Source organism: Mchenga conophoros, linkage group LG17 (genome assembly GCF_057382185.1).
Source record: "Mchenga conophoros isolate Kocher_MC1m ecotype Shallow Benthic linkage group LG17, M_conophoros_male_GT1.1, whole genome shotgun sequence".
In the NCBI taxonomy this organism is placed as follows: domain Eukaryota; kingdom Metazoa; phylum Chordata; class Actinopteri; order Cichliformes; family Cichlidae; genus Mchenga; species Mchenga conophoros.
The window spans coordinates 15104071-15122438 of NC_140542.1; the positions used below are offsets into that span (position 1 = coordinate 15104071).

The 18368-nt window shown below is 39.3% G+C and overlaps 1 protein-coding gene across 1 annotated transcript; it reads right to left on the reverse strand.

Moving 5' to 3' along the window:
- Positions 1 to 97: 97 nt before the first annotated feature.
- Positions 98 to 15926, reverse strand: tspan1 (tetraspanin 1). The gene is made up of 8 exons (XM_085252160.1): positions 15792 to 15926; positions 15587 to 15649; positions 9723 to 9929; positions 8586 to 8660; positions 3144 to 3242; positions 1668 to 1811; positions 419 to 502; positions 98 to 334 (listed from the first exon to the last, which is right to left on the reverse strand). The coding sequence occupies exons 2-8, from the start codon at positions 15641 to 15643 to the stop codon at positions 275 to 277; spliced, it is 726 nt and encodes a 241-aa protein (XP_085108286.1). The 5' UTR covers positions 15644 to 15649; positions 15792 to 15926; the 3' UTR covers positions 98 to 274.
- Positions 15927 to 18368: the final 2442 nt, after the last annotated feature.

Consider the following 18368-nt stretch of genomic DNA (forward strand, 5'->3'; position numbering starts at 1 on the left):
AAAAAATAACCCAACACTGAAACATATTCAACAAATGTTTGAAATATTTTATTTTATACATACATTCTTTTTGAAAAGGCAACATTGAAAACCAAGGATGATATTGGTAAAAGTGTACTACTTCTAACAGAAACTTATATATGATGTTTTTTTTACATAATAAATATGACTTTATAGCTAATTATTGCATAAAAAGAATAAGAGTGATGTTAATATAGATTTGATTTTTAATTAAATTATCTGTCACTCCCAAAATGTTCTCTGTGAAGACCTCTCAGCTATCTTCGTTATCCAGGTGGCAGTACAAATTAATGGATACCAATATGGCAGCAATCTGGAGAAACAAAAGTGTAAGAGTCCAAACAGAATGACATAAACAGGTTTTGAATGCATCCTTAAGCTTTGCATGAGTTTTTACCTCCAGTAATCCAATTCCTGCAGCAGTGCCTCCCATGGTGCTAGCGTTCTCTTTGATGATCATCAGGATCTGCTGAAAACAGCCCTAATAGGAAATGGGCTCTGGTTAATTCCTAATGCATCATCATAACACGCATGGCTGACACTCATGCAGACACTAATGCAAAAATAACAATCGCAAAACTGCAAAATAATGGTTGGCTCAAAATCCACTACATTTCTAGGCCAGAATCAAGATGCTTGGAGCAGTCAACACTTGGTCCAGAATCAAATATTTTAACTGTTGCTACCGTCATAGAATTTAGACATACATGGTCCCCCACTGTTAAAATCTTAGTGACGTTTTGGTGTTTTTCATTTGTTTGCATAGCTCTGAGGTTATGCAAAAAGAATGACTGTGGAATTTCAATCCATGCAGGAGCTACAATGAGACTTCAGTTGAAGATAAGTTAACCTGAAAAAATGTTAAAGCTTAAAAACGTATGGCAAAAAACAAAAAAATAGCTGCAGTAGACAGTTTCCATTGTTTTTACTGGACATTGTTGTCATTGGGCAGGATGTTCCACACATTTTCACACCACTACATGTGTCAGTAATGAACTACAATGTGGGTGGCATGGTTTCAATACCAGGAATATAAACTTTATTTATGCTTAGCACCATTTATGTCTATGTAAAAATATTTAATATTACAGCATTAAAAAGGTCTTTTACAGGTTTTGGTCTCTATAGTAAGTTCTTATCTAACAACCATACTTAAATTGCACTTTTCTTCTAGAATTAAACCCTCGAAATGCAGTTTAATAATACAAGTCTCATACTCCCAATCACTCACACATTCATACAGTGCTTTATTCTATGCCATACCATCTTGTCTAGCACACATACTCTAATATAAAGCCATCAGAATCTCGGCCGAGGATATTTCAACATGTGAACCGGAGGAACTGACAATCAAACTACCAACTTTCAAATTAGTAGGAAACCTGCTTTACTTCCAGGCCCACAGTCCCCAGACAACTTCATAGCATGACAGAATATTTGTTTTCACTTCTTTTGATTCTATTTTGATTCTAATTAGTGGTCACTAACAGCTACATATGTAGCTGGCAGTTGTCTGCTACATATCAGTGAACTGGACCTGGAACGCCACAGAGCATGGCAAACAGTATTCCTGCTAAACACTAGCTTGTTTGAATTGTCATTGTTTTCATGCCAGAGCTGCATAATGTATAATATGGTAATTTCACCTGCACATTGCTGTACTCTGCCTGGGCTGGGGTGCAAGTGTTGTTGTTGGTCCTGCAACAGATGGAAGGCAGGCTGCCTCCAGTTGCATTTTGGAAGTTAGAGCCCATGAAATCAGTGTAGTTGGAGAAACCACAGCAATGTAGCTGAAAGAAGGATGACATTCTTGTGTTATTCATGCCGCAGGAAAATATGTGAAGAGGGTTATCTACATAATGGTCCTTTCTTAAAGGCACTGTCTTGTCTTGATGTTAGTGGTTTCTATCTCCTCTTTCAGACATATATTCCAGCAGGGTGTAGGTGTTACTTGCCTAAATCTCATTCTTCTCTTTCAGCTAACTCTTCTGGACTTGCCTTAGTCTCTGCAGGTATTTGGTGGTTGCAACTTTCCTGGCAGCCGCTTCATGATTCCCACATCCCTGTGAGATTGCCCTGTAATTCTCGCTATTCTTAGTGTCTGCAATGTTCCCTTTTGGTTTTGCAATCCCCTCAGTTCTGACTACCATCACTCTCTTTGTTTGTTCCCTCTCCAGTTCGAATAGCATTCCACTGTCACTGGTGTAGATCTTGGTGGGATGGATAAGTGAATCGATGTCCTGTTTACTCCTGGCATACAGCTTGATATCATCCATGTAGAGGAGGTGGCTAACGATTGCTCTATTCTGTAAGCAGTGTGTGTAATCAGTCTTGTCAATCACCTGGGATTAAAGAGTTCAGGCCTACAAAGAACAGTGGGGGGAGAGCATCTTGAACAACTGCTCTGTTTACCAGTAGCTGATGTTTTGCCCCTCTGATCCCCAAGGATCTGTGAACATTGGGGATCAGCACTGTCCAGCCTTCAATTATCCATTCCAGCTACGTGTTGTCCATTATCAACCGGTTCATTTCTGCTGCCAGGTGCTCATGGAGTGCAGTTAGTTCTTCAGCAAGCAGATGTGAATCATGTTGGGGCCTGGTACTGTCCAACTGGTGCTGTTCATGCTTGACACTCTTTGTTGGATGTTTGTAATGGTTACTAGATCCTGTTCAGGCAGCAGAAATCCAGACTCATCCGACAAGACAATGTGTTTGCAATTGTCTGTTATTTGAGTTAGTGTTGCTTTCCTACCAGCTGAAAGCATCCCAGCCAACCTTGTCTGACTTCCAACATTCAAGGAATTTCACTCCCTGGATATTTTCTCTTTTGAAGATCATTGTCTGTAGGATGACTATGTTCTAAAATACAGGTAGATCAGCGATTTCTGAAATACTCAGACCAGCCTGTCTAGCATCAGCACCTATGCCATGTTCAAGTCCCTTAAACCACTTTTGTACATGACTAAATGCATTTGTTTCTGTCATGTGATTGGCAGAACAGATATATATGTTAATATGCAGTTAAGCAGGTATACATAAATCAATGGTGAATGTATATACAGTTTATATATATAAAGTTCTAAACACATATAACAAGAACAGGAAAACACAATATCCTGTACCTGTGTCATGGTGCTGTTCCAGAGCTTAGTGACAGCAGGATCATTACCATATTGATTCTGTAGAGCAGGAGTCGCCCACGCTCTCAAGATCCCCTCAGCCTGTAGAAAAAACTGATTTACTGACATCATATATAAACAAATATATCCTCACTGGACACATCTAGTCTGAATTTTATATTTTGTTTCTAAAGTCACTGGGTCAAAATTACCCAGTGACAATCCTTTCTATCTATACTCGCTAGGTTGTTATGTTTAGTTTTAGTGTCTTGTGATGTCTAGGTAAACTGTGTCAGATGTGTCCTCACTTCCCACATTATCCCTCTTGTATTTAGTGTCTGTGTCTTCCTTTGCTCCGTGTCGCGATCCATGGCTGTGTGTTTACTTGTGTGCCTCTCCGTGTGTTTAGGTTATATTTTCCCAGTTTACTTTTGTATCGTTTTCCCCTTGTGTCAGCAATAAAGCTGCCTTTTGAGTTCACTTTCTTGCCCCCGTGTAGTCTGCAATTGGATCCTGCGTGCCTTTCCTGCCTGCACAGAGCCGCATCATGACAAGGATAGCTTGCCCTCATGTCCTCCCTTCTTTGTTTCCTTTCCTTTGCAGATTGCTATTTCTGTTTTGATAAATAAACCTATCACGTACTGTCACAAAGACCTAATTGATGGGTAGGGAGGGTCAGAAATGTACTCTAAATGCATGTAGCCATGTACAGCCCTATTTTCTTTTCTTTTTAGCTTCTCTGTGTGGGTGGACATGTTTGAATGCGTGCACAGTGAATGGGATACATGGGGTATCCCAAGGGGATGCTGCGATACAAGTCACGATTAAATGTGCCCCCCAAGTGAGGCTAAAATCAGAAAGATATATTACTAGGAGGCTAATTCAATACTGTCAATTGCCCTGCGCCTTGTCACTTTCTGTTGGATGCATACACGTGCATTCGCCCACACACGCACGCACGCACGCACGCACGCACGCACACACACACACACACACACACACAGTGGATAAGCAACAAAGAGCTTGAAGTAATACACAGTTCAGTGATGCAGGAGATGTTAGCACTGTACATCTATCAATGTAGAGTGGTATGAACACATTTACACATGATCAAAATCTCCACCTTCATCTTTTATTAAATTAGTGATCTCTTGCTCTATAGTATGTTGCTGTTTTTCAAATAATTAACAGTATCTTTTCTTGTATGGCATACATGTTAAGAAGAAAGCAATAAATAAAAATCAAAGCAACTAATTCCAAAGAAAGTGATATACTCATTTGTTCATAGGAGTGGGTTAGTTGTCATAATTGTCATAATTGTCATAATTGTCATATTTAGTCATGTTTTTGCTCGTTGGGTTAGCGGGTTGTTGGGTTAGCGCAGAGGTTCCCAAAGTGGGGGAACAGAGCCATTGCGGGGGGGGGGGGGGGGGGTATGATAATAATAAAAAAAAAGAGAATGCTTGGATACTGCTAGTATAATGGACAGAGTTTTTTGGGGGGCTTCCAAACATCGCCAAATATGTTTCCAAACCAACTTCTGTCCAAGCCAAAGATTAGAAAATATGATGAAGCACATCTTGCCGTTGGCTTCACCTACGTGGCTTCACCACCTATGTGTCGCCTTCTGTTCCTAAAGAAAGCAACAGAGCACTCGGTGGTCTCACAAACTCAGGTGGGATACTGTCTGTCCAATCCAAAGTAAAGTCCGGGTTCTGTCTGAGGTTGATGTCTAAAAATGATCAGTGCATTGCTGGAAGATGCAATAAGACGGTAGTTGGGAGCACTGTGCCACTGGATACGTCCATACGTGCCAGCAAGAAGTAGCTTTCCAGAAGTGGTCCTTGATTCTTGGAAAACTCTGACTCTTCTAACCCTTCTGAGAATTCTGTTCACTGCTCTGTGTGAACTCTTGTGGGGAACACCTGACCATGGCTGGTCTATGGTGAAATTACCCTTTCTAATGCGCTCAATACTGTTTAGTAACATGGACATGTATGTTTTGGTTTATTGCATGTGTGGGTTAGAATGGATGTTACCAATATCTAATCAGAATTTCATGTTAATGGCACATTTAGAAATATATTTACTTAGAAAATTGGTGGCATGTTCAATACTTTTTAAAAAAATCTGTTGTACATGTATCAGTACAACATACATTTATATTCCTCTTGTTTTTTGGGGTTTTTTGTTTGTTTTTTTAAGGCATTTGGTTTTTAAACATTTTCTAAGTAAGGATAAGAATTAAGAATTAAAGTGGCGCAACTGTTGTGTCACTAAACATCACAGCACATCTATTTCACAGCACATCTATTTCATGTACTCATAACTCATATCATATCAGCCCTGTAATATATCTCCACTTTGGTCACTTTGTACAAACAGAACCATGACAACGACCACTGACAGCTTCTCATAATACATGCTGGAAATCTCAGTTACTCTGACTACCTGAAGGTTATTGACTTCCTGGTTAGATGAGCAGCAGAGACCCAGAAACCAAAAGGCAGATTTATGCTGCAGATAAGTAATACATGATAGATCAGGTCTTTATTTATATCCTCCTTTATTTGTACCCTCCTCTGTCTTTTACATATTTACACAGGCAGCTATATATATGCATATTAGATGTATATTGTCCATTTTCATTATTCCACTGGTATACTGTTTATTGTGTCTTATGAAAAGCAGGAGATGGAAAGCTGGTCTCACACATTAATATCCACGATGGAACTTACCATGTCTGCAATGAACAAATGATGCTAAAGATAACAAAGAGCACATTAAATTGTTTTAATGAAAACAAAGCTGAGTTATATCTTACATTTAATGGGGGTTCAGGCAATAGCTTGGACCCACTCCTCACTTTCTCTAGACAAGCATGCTCTCTGTTGTCAAAACGTGTCTCACCAGTTGCCGTTTACATGGTTGGCTTTGGTTTGCTCAGCTTTTGGAAATGAGAGTGGAGAGATTGAATTTAACAAACTCAGAGAACGACAGCAGGAGAGCAGCTCAATGTTCAGTCTCCAAGGACAACCACCAACACACTTGCCTATAGCTTCTTTGTTTGATAGGTGGCACACTCAGGATTGAACAGGAACATAATATATTACATTCCACCCAGAGAAAGAAGTTAAATGCAAACCTGGACACTGCAAAAAATAATCTTTAACAGAACATCAGGGCAACTGCATAAAAGATTTAAATCGCTCAACATATATATACATATATATATGTATATATGTCAATTTAGTTCAAAAACTGCTGATTCAAAAGCCTCAGTTTTAAAGTATTTGCACACACATACATCAATGAACGAGAAGGTCGCTTCCCTTTGCCTTTTGGGTCAGAGAATGGGTTCTGTCATTTGTGCTTATGCACAGAATGGCAGTTCAGAATACCGAACCTTCTCCTACTGGGAGACTTTAACACTGTGGGCAACAACAGTGAGACCTAGAGGGGTGTAACTGGTCGGAACAGCGGGTTACCCTGTGGGACTTCAGAAGTAGCTCATGGGTACAGGCAAGCCAAACAGAATGTGGCTCAGCAGTAGCTGAAGCCAAAAAATCTGGTGTGCAGAGGGTGTTCCTGACCTCAACTGAGGATATAGTCAACCAGTGGAAGGAATACTTTGAGGATCTCCTTAATCTCACTGACACATCTTCTGTAGAGGAAGCAGAGTCTGGGGACGAGATCACTGAGGTAGTTTATCCTTTATTGGCCAAGATTTGTACAGGTCCAATGGATTATTTTGTTATTTTGGGTGCAAAATGAAAAAATAATTAACATCTTTTAGGAACCATTTGAATTTTCTCTCTAGCCCAAAATGGTTGAGGAATATGAAAATGTGAAGCGCATGTGAAATAATCTAATCAGACCTGATTTTTTTTACATCCATGTTCAGACAGTACTACCTTGTGGATGTCTTCTGCTACCATGATAACACAATATCCCTGTAAAGCTCACTTTTTCTTCTTTCCAAAGCATTTTGTCTCTAGCACAAATGGTAACAGAGTTATTGACATTTAAAAACTCCTTGTAAAATGGGCCTGCTGGTGGGCAAATGGTAAATTATAATGGCCAACAATAAGTCTGTTTGGTTTCCACCGCAGATGCCCTTTGTCACCAATTCTAAAGGTTAGCCAGGTGGCACACCATTTGTCATCATCACTATACATGAGATTGTTGTTTTCACTGGATTATCATACAAATGATATGGGGCAGCTCTGTCTCAGGAGGTACAATAGGTCATCAACTAATTGGAGCATAGTGGATGGATCAGTCTGTATGTTGAAGTATCCTTGGGCAAAATAATGCGTTGCCCTCTGAGTTACAACCACATTCATTGGAGTCAGTGTGTGTGAGTATGAGAGTATGAGAATGTTATGTCATAGAGTAGTAAATGCTGTATGAATGTGTATGTGACTGAGTAAATTAGTAGAGAAGAATCAGTAGAAATTTAGAGTAAGTTAAAGAAATAAATGCAGCAGCCACTTGGCAAATAATAATGAGCCAGTCAAACTGTACAGTGGAACCCCGACTTACGAAACTAATTCGTTCCAGAGGGTAAGTCAAAATGTTCGTAAGTCGAAGCACCTTTTTCCATCGCCTTTTCCCAAAACCAAAAACGTCCTCCAGTTTTTGGTTTTGGGAAATATTTTAGCAGTTATAATCTACAGGACTTTCTTTTGCTTGTTTTGTTTGTTTTTGCTTGTTTTTGTCCTTTTTTGTGATACTTTTTGCAGTGTGTACCTGCAGCTTAAACTGGTTTATCAATAGCAGAAGTTCAAACAAATTAAATGAAATTTTCAAGCACTGCAGAGTTCCCTCTGCTCTATTCCCCATTTCCCAGCTGCAGAAAGCCAAGTATTAGATTACCATTCTTGCCTCTGGAATTTCAGGAACAACCGATTTTCTCTTAGGACCCCAGTCTTCACTAACCTCCCTTTTCACAGCGCCTTTGAATTCCTTTTAATTTTTACTTGGTGTGGCACTAAATGAAAATGGAGTATGCATGTATGCAGGTGTGTGTGTGTGAGTGTGTGTGTATGTGAGTGAAAGAGAGAGAGAGAGAAGGCAGACAGAGGGGAACACATATCTAAATAGGCTGTTTTGCATATAAAATGCTTTAGGTTTTATATTTCAGAGTAATATATTGTTCAAAGTGAGAGACAGTGCACACAGCCCCAGGCTATCCCAGAGTCATTAAGTAGCAGAAATGTAGTGAGGTGGACATAAAGCCCATAATTCAATAATAGTCCACTGCTAAGATAGAAAATTTATATTGAGATAAAATCCAGACAATAGCACAATGAGGTGAAAGGGTGGGAGAAAAAGCAGAACTAGATGAGAAAAATAAAAAAAGACAAAAGAAAAAGGAAAAGGAAAAGGAATGAGAGTAATGGACAAAGAGAAAAAGGATGGATGCAGGAAATGAAAACTTACAAACGAGGTGTAGGTCAAAGCTACGACTCCAGTAGCCACTTCAGAAATGAATATGATGAGCATGATGGAGGCAAACTGCAGGGAGAGAAGAAGAGGGGAATGTGTCAAGGTTTTTCAAATATACTGATTAAAAAAAAGCTTATCTATAGTCGCATTGTTGTAAAATCAATGGACAGTGAGTACACGGGTCTATGCTGAAAGGACAGAGCTGATGATCCATCTTCATTTATTATGTTTAGTTCATTACAGCAGTTTCTCAGGTAGGCCAAATATCTGCTGCTAACTGTGATGCCAGTTGTAGAATATACTCCTCTGCTGTCATTCAACTCACCAGGAGCTGTAGACATGATGGGGGCGCTGCAGGGGCAAAATGTGCTGCCTGTGCTCCTCATTACTCACTGCAGTGGGCTAAGAGGTAGTTAACGTCTTCGCTAATGAGTGTAATAATGTACAATGTGTTGTACAAGGGTTGGTGGTGTTGCTGATATGGATGAGGAAGGAGGGTGGCTGATGAACCCAGTGTAAAAGCAAGGATGGGTGGGATACCAAAAAAAATGTGGGCCACTTCATGAAACCACACAGTATCATTTTTAGTGTTTTTGATCTTAATATCAGTGTCCTCATTTAAAAGCAGTGAAGCAATACATATATGGATTATTAATCCATGATTGCTGTTTTATTCCATCTAATGAATTGAAGTTTAACATTTAGTCTTATTTCTTTAGTTGCTCAAACTTTCCATTGAGATGTGATTGAGATATGATTCCACTGAAATAATATTTAAGCAATTACAGGTGACAAACTTTTATTGACTCTGAAGACAGACTGAAACGACTACCTGAAACTGTGCATGATATCAGTGACTAACGTGACAGGGTAGTAAAAATATTAGAAGATTGTCTAGGCCTCCGGAGCCTGGAAAATCTGTTAGTGACTCATTATCAGCTTCAAAATTCTGCACACCAAGTGAGTTTCTCCATCTGAATGCACACAGAGAGTGACTCTGCGTGCACCCTATGGTTTTCCTTCCAGTATTTGTTCTTTTCCTATTTGTTACTGTTTGCTACACACTTATTTGTTACGCCAGTGTTCAGGTACTTTATTAGCCATCGTCTAAAGCAGGAGTTGTCCACTTACTGTAAGGAGTAGACACTTGCTCTTCTTATGGGCTGCATAACAGCCCAAGATTCCCAGCAGCACCAGCGCAGCCCCGATGACAATGCAAAAGAAGCCAACATTGACCACCTGGGTACTTTGTTTGGAGAAAGGTCTCAAGATCTGTAGCAAGGAAGCCCCATCACTGCTCACCCAGATCCCCAATGCCAGCAGAGTGAGGCCACCCATCTGTAGGAGAAACAAGATCCATATACTGTACACTTAAGAAAAAATTGTGTTCATTGCAAATTTCTGTTAAGTATGTGCAAGTAATTCCCATTTGACAAAATAAGTAAATTAAATTGTTTAATTGAAAATGGGATGATCTGTTCAGTTCACTTTTTTATTTCTTTATTGACTTCTGCATTTACTTTGCCATGCGTCAAGAGCAGTGCATCAATTTTAACATAGTATGTCCGTTTCTGTTTCCCTCACTCTCACTGTTATTTTCAATGTATTCTACTAGTACAGAATCATTTAAATTGTATTATTGGATACATTAATTGGTTACATTGTTTTTTTTAACAGAGCTGACAAATCAACAAGTTATAATCTCAGACAGACAGCCTCACGCTGATCTTGTTATATCAGATTACTGCTTTCCCCAGGGTGACTGTAGCTTAAGCTATGCATTGTAATGTTAACTGTAAAGTAGTATTTACAGGTAAAAAGAAATTATGAAATAACTACTACAATGACACTTACTTGTAGCATTCCTTATGTTTCCTGCATTTTTTATGTTTGAAAAGACAAATAGGGTCATCATCATTATTATGCACTAATTTGCATATATTTCTAATACACAGAGTGTAGTCAAATAAGTACCCAAATGTGTATCTTGGATATTTCTTTGCACTAATGAGAAAAATGGCTATGTAGCCTAATAGAAGGAAACCAGCTTAAAATATAAAAAAAAAAACTGCTTGGTTCATGAAGTCTTCAACCTGTAGTGTCTCACACTGGTCCACAATCAAGTAAGCCTCCCTATGGATATAGCCATTGCCGTTACTTAAGAAACCACATTACAAAACATTACATGCTGCACCAATTAGATTGATGCATGAGCATTACAGACAACAGATAAATTCTTTCAACCACAATTTCCGACTATTTAATGATGTGTTATGAATCCAAACAGAGGTGTCACCAGACAGTGTAGTAGTCTTTGTGTCTAGATTTCATGCCAGCAGCCCCTGAGGGTAAAAATAAAAGTTCTTTTCCTCTTTCCATCTTATAAAAATCCCAATTAACTTCAATGTCTGCAGCAGGCTGCTCTATATGTTTTATCAGTCTCTTGTTGCAGGCACCATCTTCTTTGCTGTAGCGTGCTGGGTTGCAGGCATCAAAGCAAAGGACACAAACAGACTGAACAAACTCATCAAGAAGGCAGAGTCTGTTGTTGCCATGAAGCTCGCCACCCTGGAGGAGGTGATCAGTGACAGAATGCTGGCAAGACCGCAGGCAATGATGCAGCCCCCCCCCCCCCCCCCCCCATAACACACTGGACAATCTGAAGAGCAGTTTCAGGAACAGGTTCCTTCAACCTCGTTGTTGAGGGAACGTTACAGTAGGTCTTTCCTTCCCGCTGCTATTATTTATATGTATATTTATGTTTATACCTATCTCTATTTATGTATTTATCTTAATATTTATTATTCTTAACATTTCTTAATATTTATTCTATCAATACCTCTGTTTCTACACTCATTTTATATGAGTGCTTGATGTTTGGTGTATATTTGCTGCTATGACAACTCAGTTTCCCTCTGGGATTAATATACAGTAGTTTCTCTGACCTGTGTGAAGGCATCTGCAAAATGACAGCATCTTTATGTCACTACCTTTAATTCACACAGGCTCATTGACCAGGAACCGATTCAATAATCATCCAATGCTGTTTGAGAAAGCCAGCCTTCAGGTTTCTGGAGGAAGGCTCCAGGATTACCGCTTTGCCCGTAACAAAGAGAGAATGTTACTATCCTCCATTAATTTTATGGACTGCAGTGTAATTTTTCCATCTCCAGCTTTACAAAAACTGGACACTAGGTATGTGTCCAGTATCCCCATGGGCATTCACCGAATAGCTTAGTAGTTAACAGCACTGTTTCACAGAAACTGTTATCTCCAGGTGCTTTACAACACAACATCAAAGTGAAGCCCAGTGAATATTAGTCTCTAGGTTTGGTGAGCGAGATAAATATGGATAACAATTGAAAAAAGGTCAATATGATAAGGGCTAAATGTGATGTTGTCTTGCTGCTGTATTAATCATGTAAAAATATTTAATACATTTTCATTAACATGACAAAGAGTTATGGCAAATTTAAAATTGGATCACATTTTATATCATGTCTTGCTGTCATAAGTCAGTAGTCAATTCAATTGCTGATTTCACTGCTGCGTGATACTTTCTGGTGAATTTCTGTTCACCAGATAGCTGTTGTACTTTGATTCTACTTGCATTTGCTAACAAACTACTGTAATGCTCTCTTTGCAGAACTCTAACTATATGTATGTATGATAAAATGTGCTCTATAAATAAAATGTAATTGCCATGATCTCTCCGGCTCCTCCTTCATGTCTCCATCTTTGACTTTCTCTTCACTTTCTTTTATACCCTTTTAACCTTCTCCCTCCCCTCTGTGTATTTCACCCTCCACTCACCCTACTTTGAAGCCTCATATGAGCAGTCAGGCTCTATCAGACTGGTTTCAGTCATGGGACCCCCTTCTGCTCCACATCAGGAACCAGCACTCCACACTCCAGCACTCTTTCAGACACTGACATGTCCCTTATGGGAAAAATCTCCTGCTTCCTGTCTTTGTCTTTCCTACACATTCTCTTTGTTTTTGACTCTCTCATTTATTCTTGTTTTCACTCTCCACCTCTTACTCTGGGGTGTCTCTTCAGCCTGTTCAGTTCATCATAGCATTGTCGACTAAATGTAATGCAAGAAGCATATTTCCCCTCAAACCCCATTTCTGTCACCATCATGCCCCATCTACAAAAAAGTGAAAAGTGTGCCAGCTATAAATACACTTATCACAGCTGGCACAGTTTTCACCTTTTTTGAGACCTTTGACGGTGTGTTATATGCATTTGGATGTCTTTTTCAGGATCTACATTGCAAAGGGAATGGGAGTAAACCAGGTTTTATGAGACTGAGAATTGGTGCTAGTGGTGGAGAAACAATATCTTTGTCATCTATAGAAACAGAAAGAGTCTTACAGTTAGTGGACTGTGACTGAATAACAGGCTGCAGAATGAGAAACAAAGGCTCCAATAAGGGGAGAGTAAAGCTACAGTGGGAATGAAAAGAGAACCTCAGGGGAATTAGTTCACTTTGAAAAGCTTGGAAAGTGATAGAAGAATAGACAGATAGATTTATCTTTATTAATGGGCTATGTACCACAGCCCTTTAAGGTGGCAGTATTAAAAAGCCATCACTTGACCCAGGAGTTATAATTTTGGATATTGGCCTAATTATAAGGTAAATTATAGAGTAGTTGTAAAACAGCTAACTGGTTTGATCGAACTCATCACATACAAAAAGTGCAATAGTGAAGATCAAAAATGATCTGCTTATGGCCTCTGACAGTGGACTTGTCTCTATGCTTGCCCTGCTAGAGCTCAGTGCAGCTTTCACCACTGTTGACCATAATATTTTATTACAGAGATTACAACATGCCATAGGTAATGAAGTTGCTGCACTGCAGTGTTTTGAATCATATCCATCTATAAACTCCAGTTTTTTTCATGTAAATGGAGAGTTTTCTTCACACACTGAGGTTAACAGGTATCTGTGCTAGGACGCTTAGGCCATATCATTAGAGGATGTAGCATACATTTTCATTGCTATGCAGATGATGCATACCTTTATCTATCAAGAAAGCCAAATGACACACATCAAATACTTAAACTACAGGAATGTCCTAAAGACATAAAGACCTAGATGCTTTAATTTCCTGTTTCAAAATTCAGATAAAACCATGAGGATTCTACTCTTCCCTAAAGTCTTGGTGTATAAAAACATGGTGTACACATGGTGGATGGCATTACCTGGGCTTCCAGTAACACTGTGAGGAATCTTGGAGTCATTTTTAACCAGGATATCTTCTTCAATGCGCACATTAAACAATTATACCATCAGTCAGTACTGATGCAGAGAAGGTTGTTAATACATTTCAGCTCCATTGGTGTTTATAAAATTAACAACGGGTTCACTAGAGGGGCCAAAATGAGATATCCCCACTAGTTCACCAGTTTTCCTTTTAGGGCTGGTGTAACTACTGGTAGCATGAGGTGTTACGTGGAACCTACGGACATTGGGCAGGTAGTCCAACTCCTGGCAATGCAACATATTGATGTGCCATCCTGGAGGCTTGCTGTTTCTCCTAGCACAGCGGTCCCCAACCGTTTTTGCGCCACGGACCGGTTTATGCCCGACAATATTTTCACGGACCGGCCTTTAAGGTGTCGCGGATAAATACAACAAAATAAAACTAGTACCGGTACCGAAAAAAGAAGATTTATTCATAACACACGTGAAAAGACCCAACGATAAAAACGATAACAAAATAACGCTCAAAACCGAAAAAACCCCTGAAAACCATACATTTCACACCTGAGCCTCAACTCTCGCAGCCCGGTACCAAACGACTCACGGACCGGTACCGGTCCGAGGCCCGGGGGTTGGGGACCGCTGTCCTAGCACACTCTCAAGCCACTTACTAGTGTTTTGATCATGAGCAACACATTCACAGATTAGAAGATTCAGTGGAGAAGTACAAATCATATGTTAAGATAATCTTGAACAGTTAAACACTTTGATTATTAAGTGTGAGATTCAGATTTTGTTTGGACTCTACTATAGTAGTTTTGCATGATTAGCATTTTGAAATAACTGGGCTTTTGAGCTGCCCCTCATTTCACTTCTCTGTCCGATGTGACATATTTTAGCTGCTTCCCTGTTCCCTATGAGATTTATCTCTCTTTAACTAGCATTTGATTACCTGGACCTTGTATGCACCTGAACAGCAGGAAGGGGCTTGTGTGCTCATAGCTCTCGCTTTTACTACATTTAATACTTATGCATATGTACTCACACTATTTATTTATCACTGAAGATAAGGAAACACAGTCTTAGTTGCTATCCTTTAATGTTCCTATACGTGCTCACTTATTTAGTTTTCTCCTGCCACTATGAACAACAGGGTTTAGTTCTTGAAAAAACGTCTGCTTTAGATATGTTTTGAAGGGAGCTGCAGTTGCAAAAATATGTTTGAGCGTTCACATTAAAGCAAGATCTTCATGACCAATAAATAACTGTTACATCATTCTCCTGTGCTGTCTTAGATTTCAGACGGACATCACAATCGCCGCACCTTGAGAGCTGCTGCACCAAATTTATCAAGCAGCACTCAGCCGATGATTTCCATTTTGAGGAAAATGGCTCATGCTATATCTCATCTATAGCTCACCTGGGAGAGCAAGAACCCAAGTGAGCCCAGACCCCAAGCAAACTTAGCTTAACATTGGTAAGACTGAGGTGAAGATGTACGTGGCATAATTAATGTACAGCCTTTAAAGTTAATGAGGTAAAAATTGCAACAACCAGGCAAAATCTTTGGTATAGAAAAAGTATTATTTAGGCCTTCAGAGTGGTCAGAGATGATTATGTAACATCTCTTTTTGCACTGAATGGGAAAGGGAAATTATTTTCCAGGTTGTTTGTTTTTTTTAACTTTTTTTCTACGAATGTCACTCAGTAAATGAGTGTCTCACAACCATGCCTCAACATCTTCCTAGTCATGCTGTATGTGTAATCAGAGTGGAAACATACTTACAAAGATAAAGAAGTTGAATAGCACCATCATGAATTTGAGAAACATGAAGGAGCACATTTTAATCTGCAAAAGGAGGAAATTAATTTTAGGGTTTTGTACTTACATTACTGAGGACTCTTATCTAACACACACGCAAATGTTATTGGAAGGTTATGAAAAGGAAAATTAGAGAAAAGATAAAGTTCAAAAGTGGCAGCGATCTTACCTCTTTCTGTAAAACCAAAGTAGAGAAAAATTAAACCAGTTGGCTTTCTGAATTAAATAGTGACTAAAAATGCAGCAGAAACTTAAACACAAATGATCATCTGTCTCTTTAGTTTATCTCTTTCCAGGAACTTCCAGAGATGCAGGTAAAAAGTGCATGTCTGAGATCACAAATCTGAAATTTGTTTCCTCTTGGTGGAGCAAGAGGAGTGCTGGGTGTGTCTTGGAGGATACAGGTGACTGCAGGTGAAGGTGTGGTGCTGCTTACGTGGCAGCTGTGAACCCTGCAGGGACAGGGACACATTCAAAGCAGTGGATTTCTTTTTTTCCTTTTGTACATTTTTACATATTCATCACACTTACATATATCATTTACATTTCCTTCATTTGTGGATATGGCTGTCCATGTGGTTTACTAGAGTCCCAAATCCTTAGAAATGTGTTTTTGAACCCTTTCCAGACTGATAGAGGTCATTAACTTGTTTACTCATTTGTTATTGAGGTTGTTTTTTTTTTAGATTGTGGCTTGACGTATGTGTCTGTGGTTTTTCACAGCATTGAAAAATGAATTTGCAATAGACCTTTAAACCTGTGACAAGATTAAAACAACCCACAAATCCTAGGACAACAGATTAAAGTGAAGACCGAAAGGTGCTGTAGGTAGCGCAGTATTCGACTTAGAAAGACAGAACCTTTCAATTCTAGCTCGTCAAAACTTGCAGCTGTGTCACGCTGTGTGAAACTTGTTGATGTTTGAGCTGTTCATATACTTTACCATCCAACTCTGAGGTCCCATTTGTACTCGAGCTGAACACTTTTACCGTTCCCATCTTGGTGTTTGAAATCAGAGCATAATAAGCAAGGTGAATCTGCTGACACACACGCACAGATGCATCAGGCCAGCTTAGGGCTCACTATCTCGCCCCAGGATCCTTCAAGATGACTTGCTCCATCTCCTCAGCCACATCCATCATTTTTGAGTCCATCTGTATAAGCAAGACCTGCCCTGTAAAATAAGTTTTCTCAACCTCAACATATGTTGCATACATCATCCTACATTACTACAACTAAATAGGTCAGAGTCTTAAGAAATCAGTAAATCCTAATAAATGAACAAATAAACGATACAATTGTTCCATTATTTTATTACTTCTGTTTTTGATGTCTTCAACATTCATAGATTTGCAAACTGCCCTGTTCAGCATTGTACACAGCCTCTCTCTCGCATCTTTTGGAAATATTATTACAAGACTTAACAAAGTACACTTATTTTATATGATGAATCACACTCTGCATATGTTCAGTTACTGTCACCACATTAAAACGTTGCTCACACTTGTTGGCACTCTCCTTGTCTTTGCTGTTTAATGGTTACTATCAGAGCCACAGATCAGCAGTATCTGATCTCTGTTACTGCTGCCTGCTGTCAACTCTATTGTTCATCTCTGCTTTCTTTGTTCTGTTTCTTACTAAGCACTGCAGCATCCCGTCCTGACCACCAGAGGGGAGCAGTGAACTACAGAGGTACCTGTCAGAGCTTTGTCTCTATTGTCCTGCAACTTTTACTGGCTAACCGGTCTTTCTCTGAGTGCAAGAATGTGCCTCCCTTTTTCTTTGTTCTTCATTTTAACTAGCTGTGTGCACCTTTAGCAGCCAATCAAATGTAACTGTCTAAATAATACTTCTCCAAAATAAAACCTAGTATATAATTAGGAGTGTTGTATGTTGACCGTTTTCCCATATTGTCTTTTATGTTTAAAGAACAAAAGCTTCCTTGTCTCCCTTTGTGTCTTTCTGATAGTCTTTATTTGAAACACATTTCTACAGCGCTACAGCGAAGGGGGGGGGGGGGGGGGAAGAAAAATGACAGGAACCCTCAATCTAGTGCCACCTTGTTGGGAAGTTGAGTCCATATCAGCCAAAGTCTTTCTCAGTAATATCACTTTAATGGTCTTATTGTGAGTTATGACAGTCTCACCCACAGGGTCGTTAACCCACTGGTCCTTAATCTCAGTGAGTGAAGCACCTGTCAGGCTTTGTTAGCCATTAAACTGTTAATAATCTCTGCTCACGTCCAAGAACGCACGTACTCTGCAGCCACTGTGTGTGGAAAAAGAAATGGTGATTTTTCATCACCTCTGATGAAAGAAGTGGCAGCTTTGTAGATGTCTCACCGAGATGAAAAAGGTAAAAAACAAAGGTCTCTTAATGAGGTCATTTAGACTGAGTATTATCAGTGGCCCTCCAGGGCAGCCACCACAGTTATACATCTGCTGTTGCTGGGCTGTTTCCATAACATGTATACCTTATAAATCCCATGTGAGCATCGACTCATCTTTTACCTTGATTTTAAAATTGATGTAATATCAGCCAGTATGTGATCTTCTGATCATTAAAAGTTCTCAGAATCCTCAATGGAGTTTCAGTCTAGAAATAAATTATTACACTAAATTGCAGAGCCATACCTATAATTTGTTGGCGAGACATAAAAATATCCTTTACCTGTAAGTTTTAGGGAAATGTATTTTTTGGCCCTGACGATTTCGCTGTACGTTGCAAAACAACATGTTTGATTACA

Excerpts from the sequence above, each read along its gene's own strand:
- tspan1 (XM_085252160.1), bottom strand. The coding sequence starts at position 15,643 with ATGTGCTCCTTCATGTTTCTCAAATTCATGATGGTGCTATTCAACTTC. Across the intron at positions 9,930-15,586 it reads TATTCAACTTCTTTATCTTT|ATGGGTGGCCTCACTCTGCT; the intron begins GTAAGTATGTTT and ends TTTCTCCTACAG. Across the intron at positions 8,661-9,722 it reads GCAAGTGTCTACTCCTTACA|TTTGCCTCCATCATGCTCAT; the intron begins GTAAGTGGACAA and ends CTCTCCCTGCAG.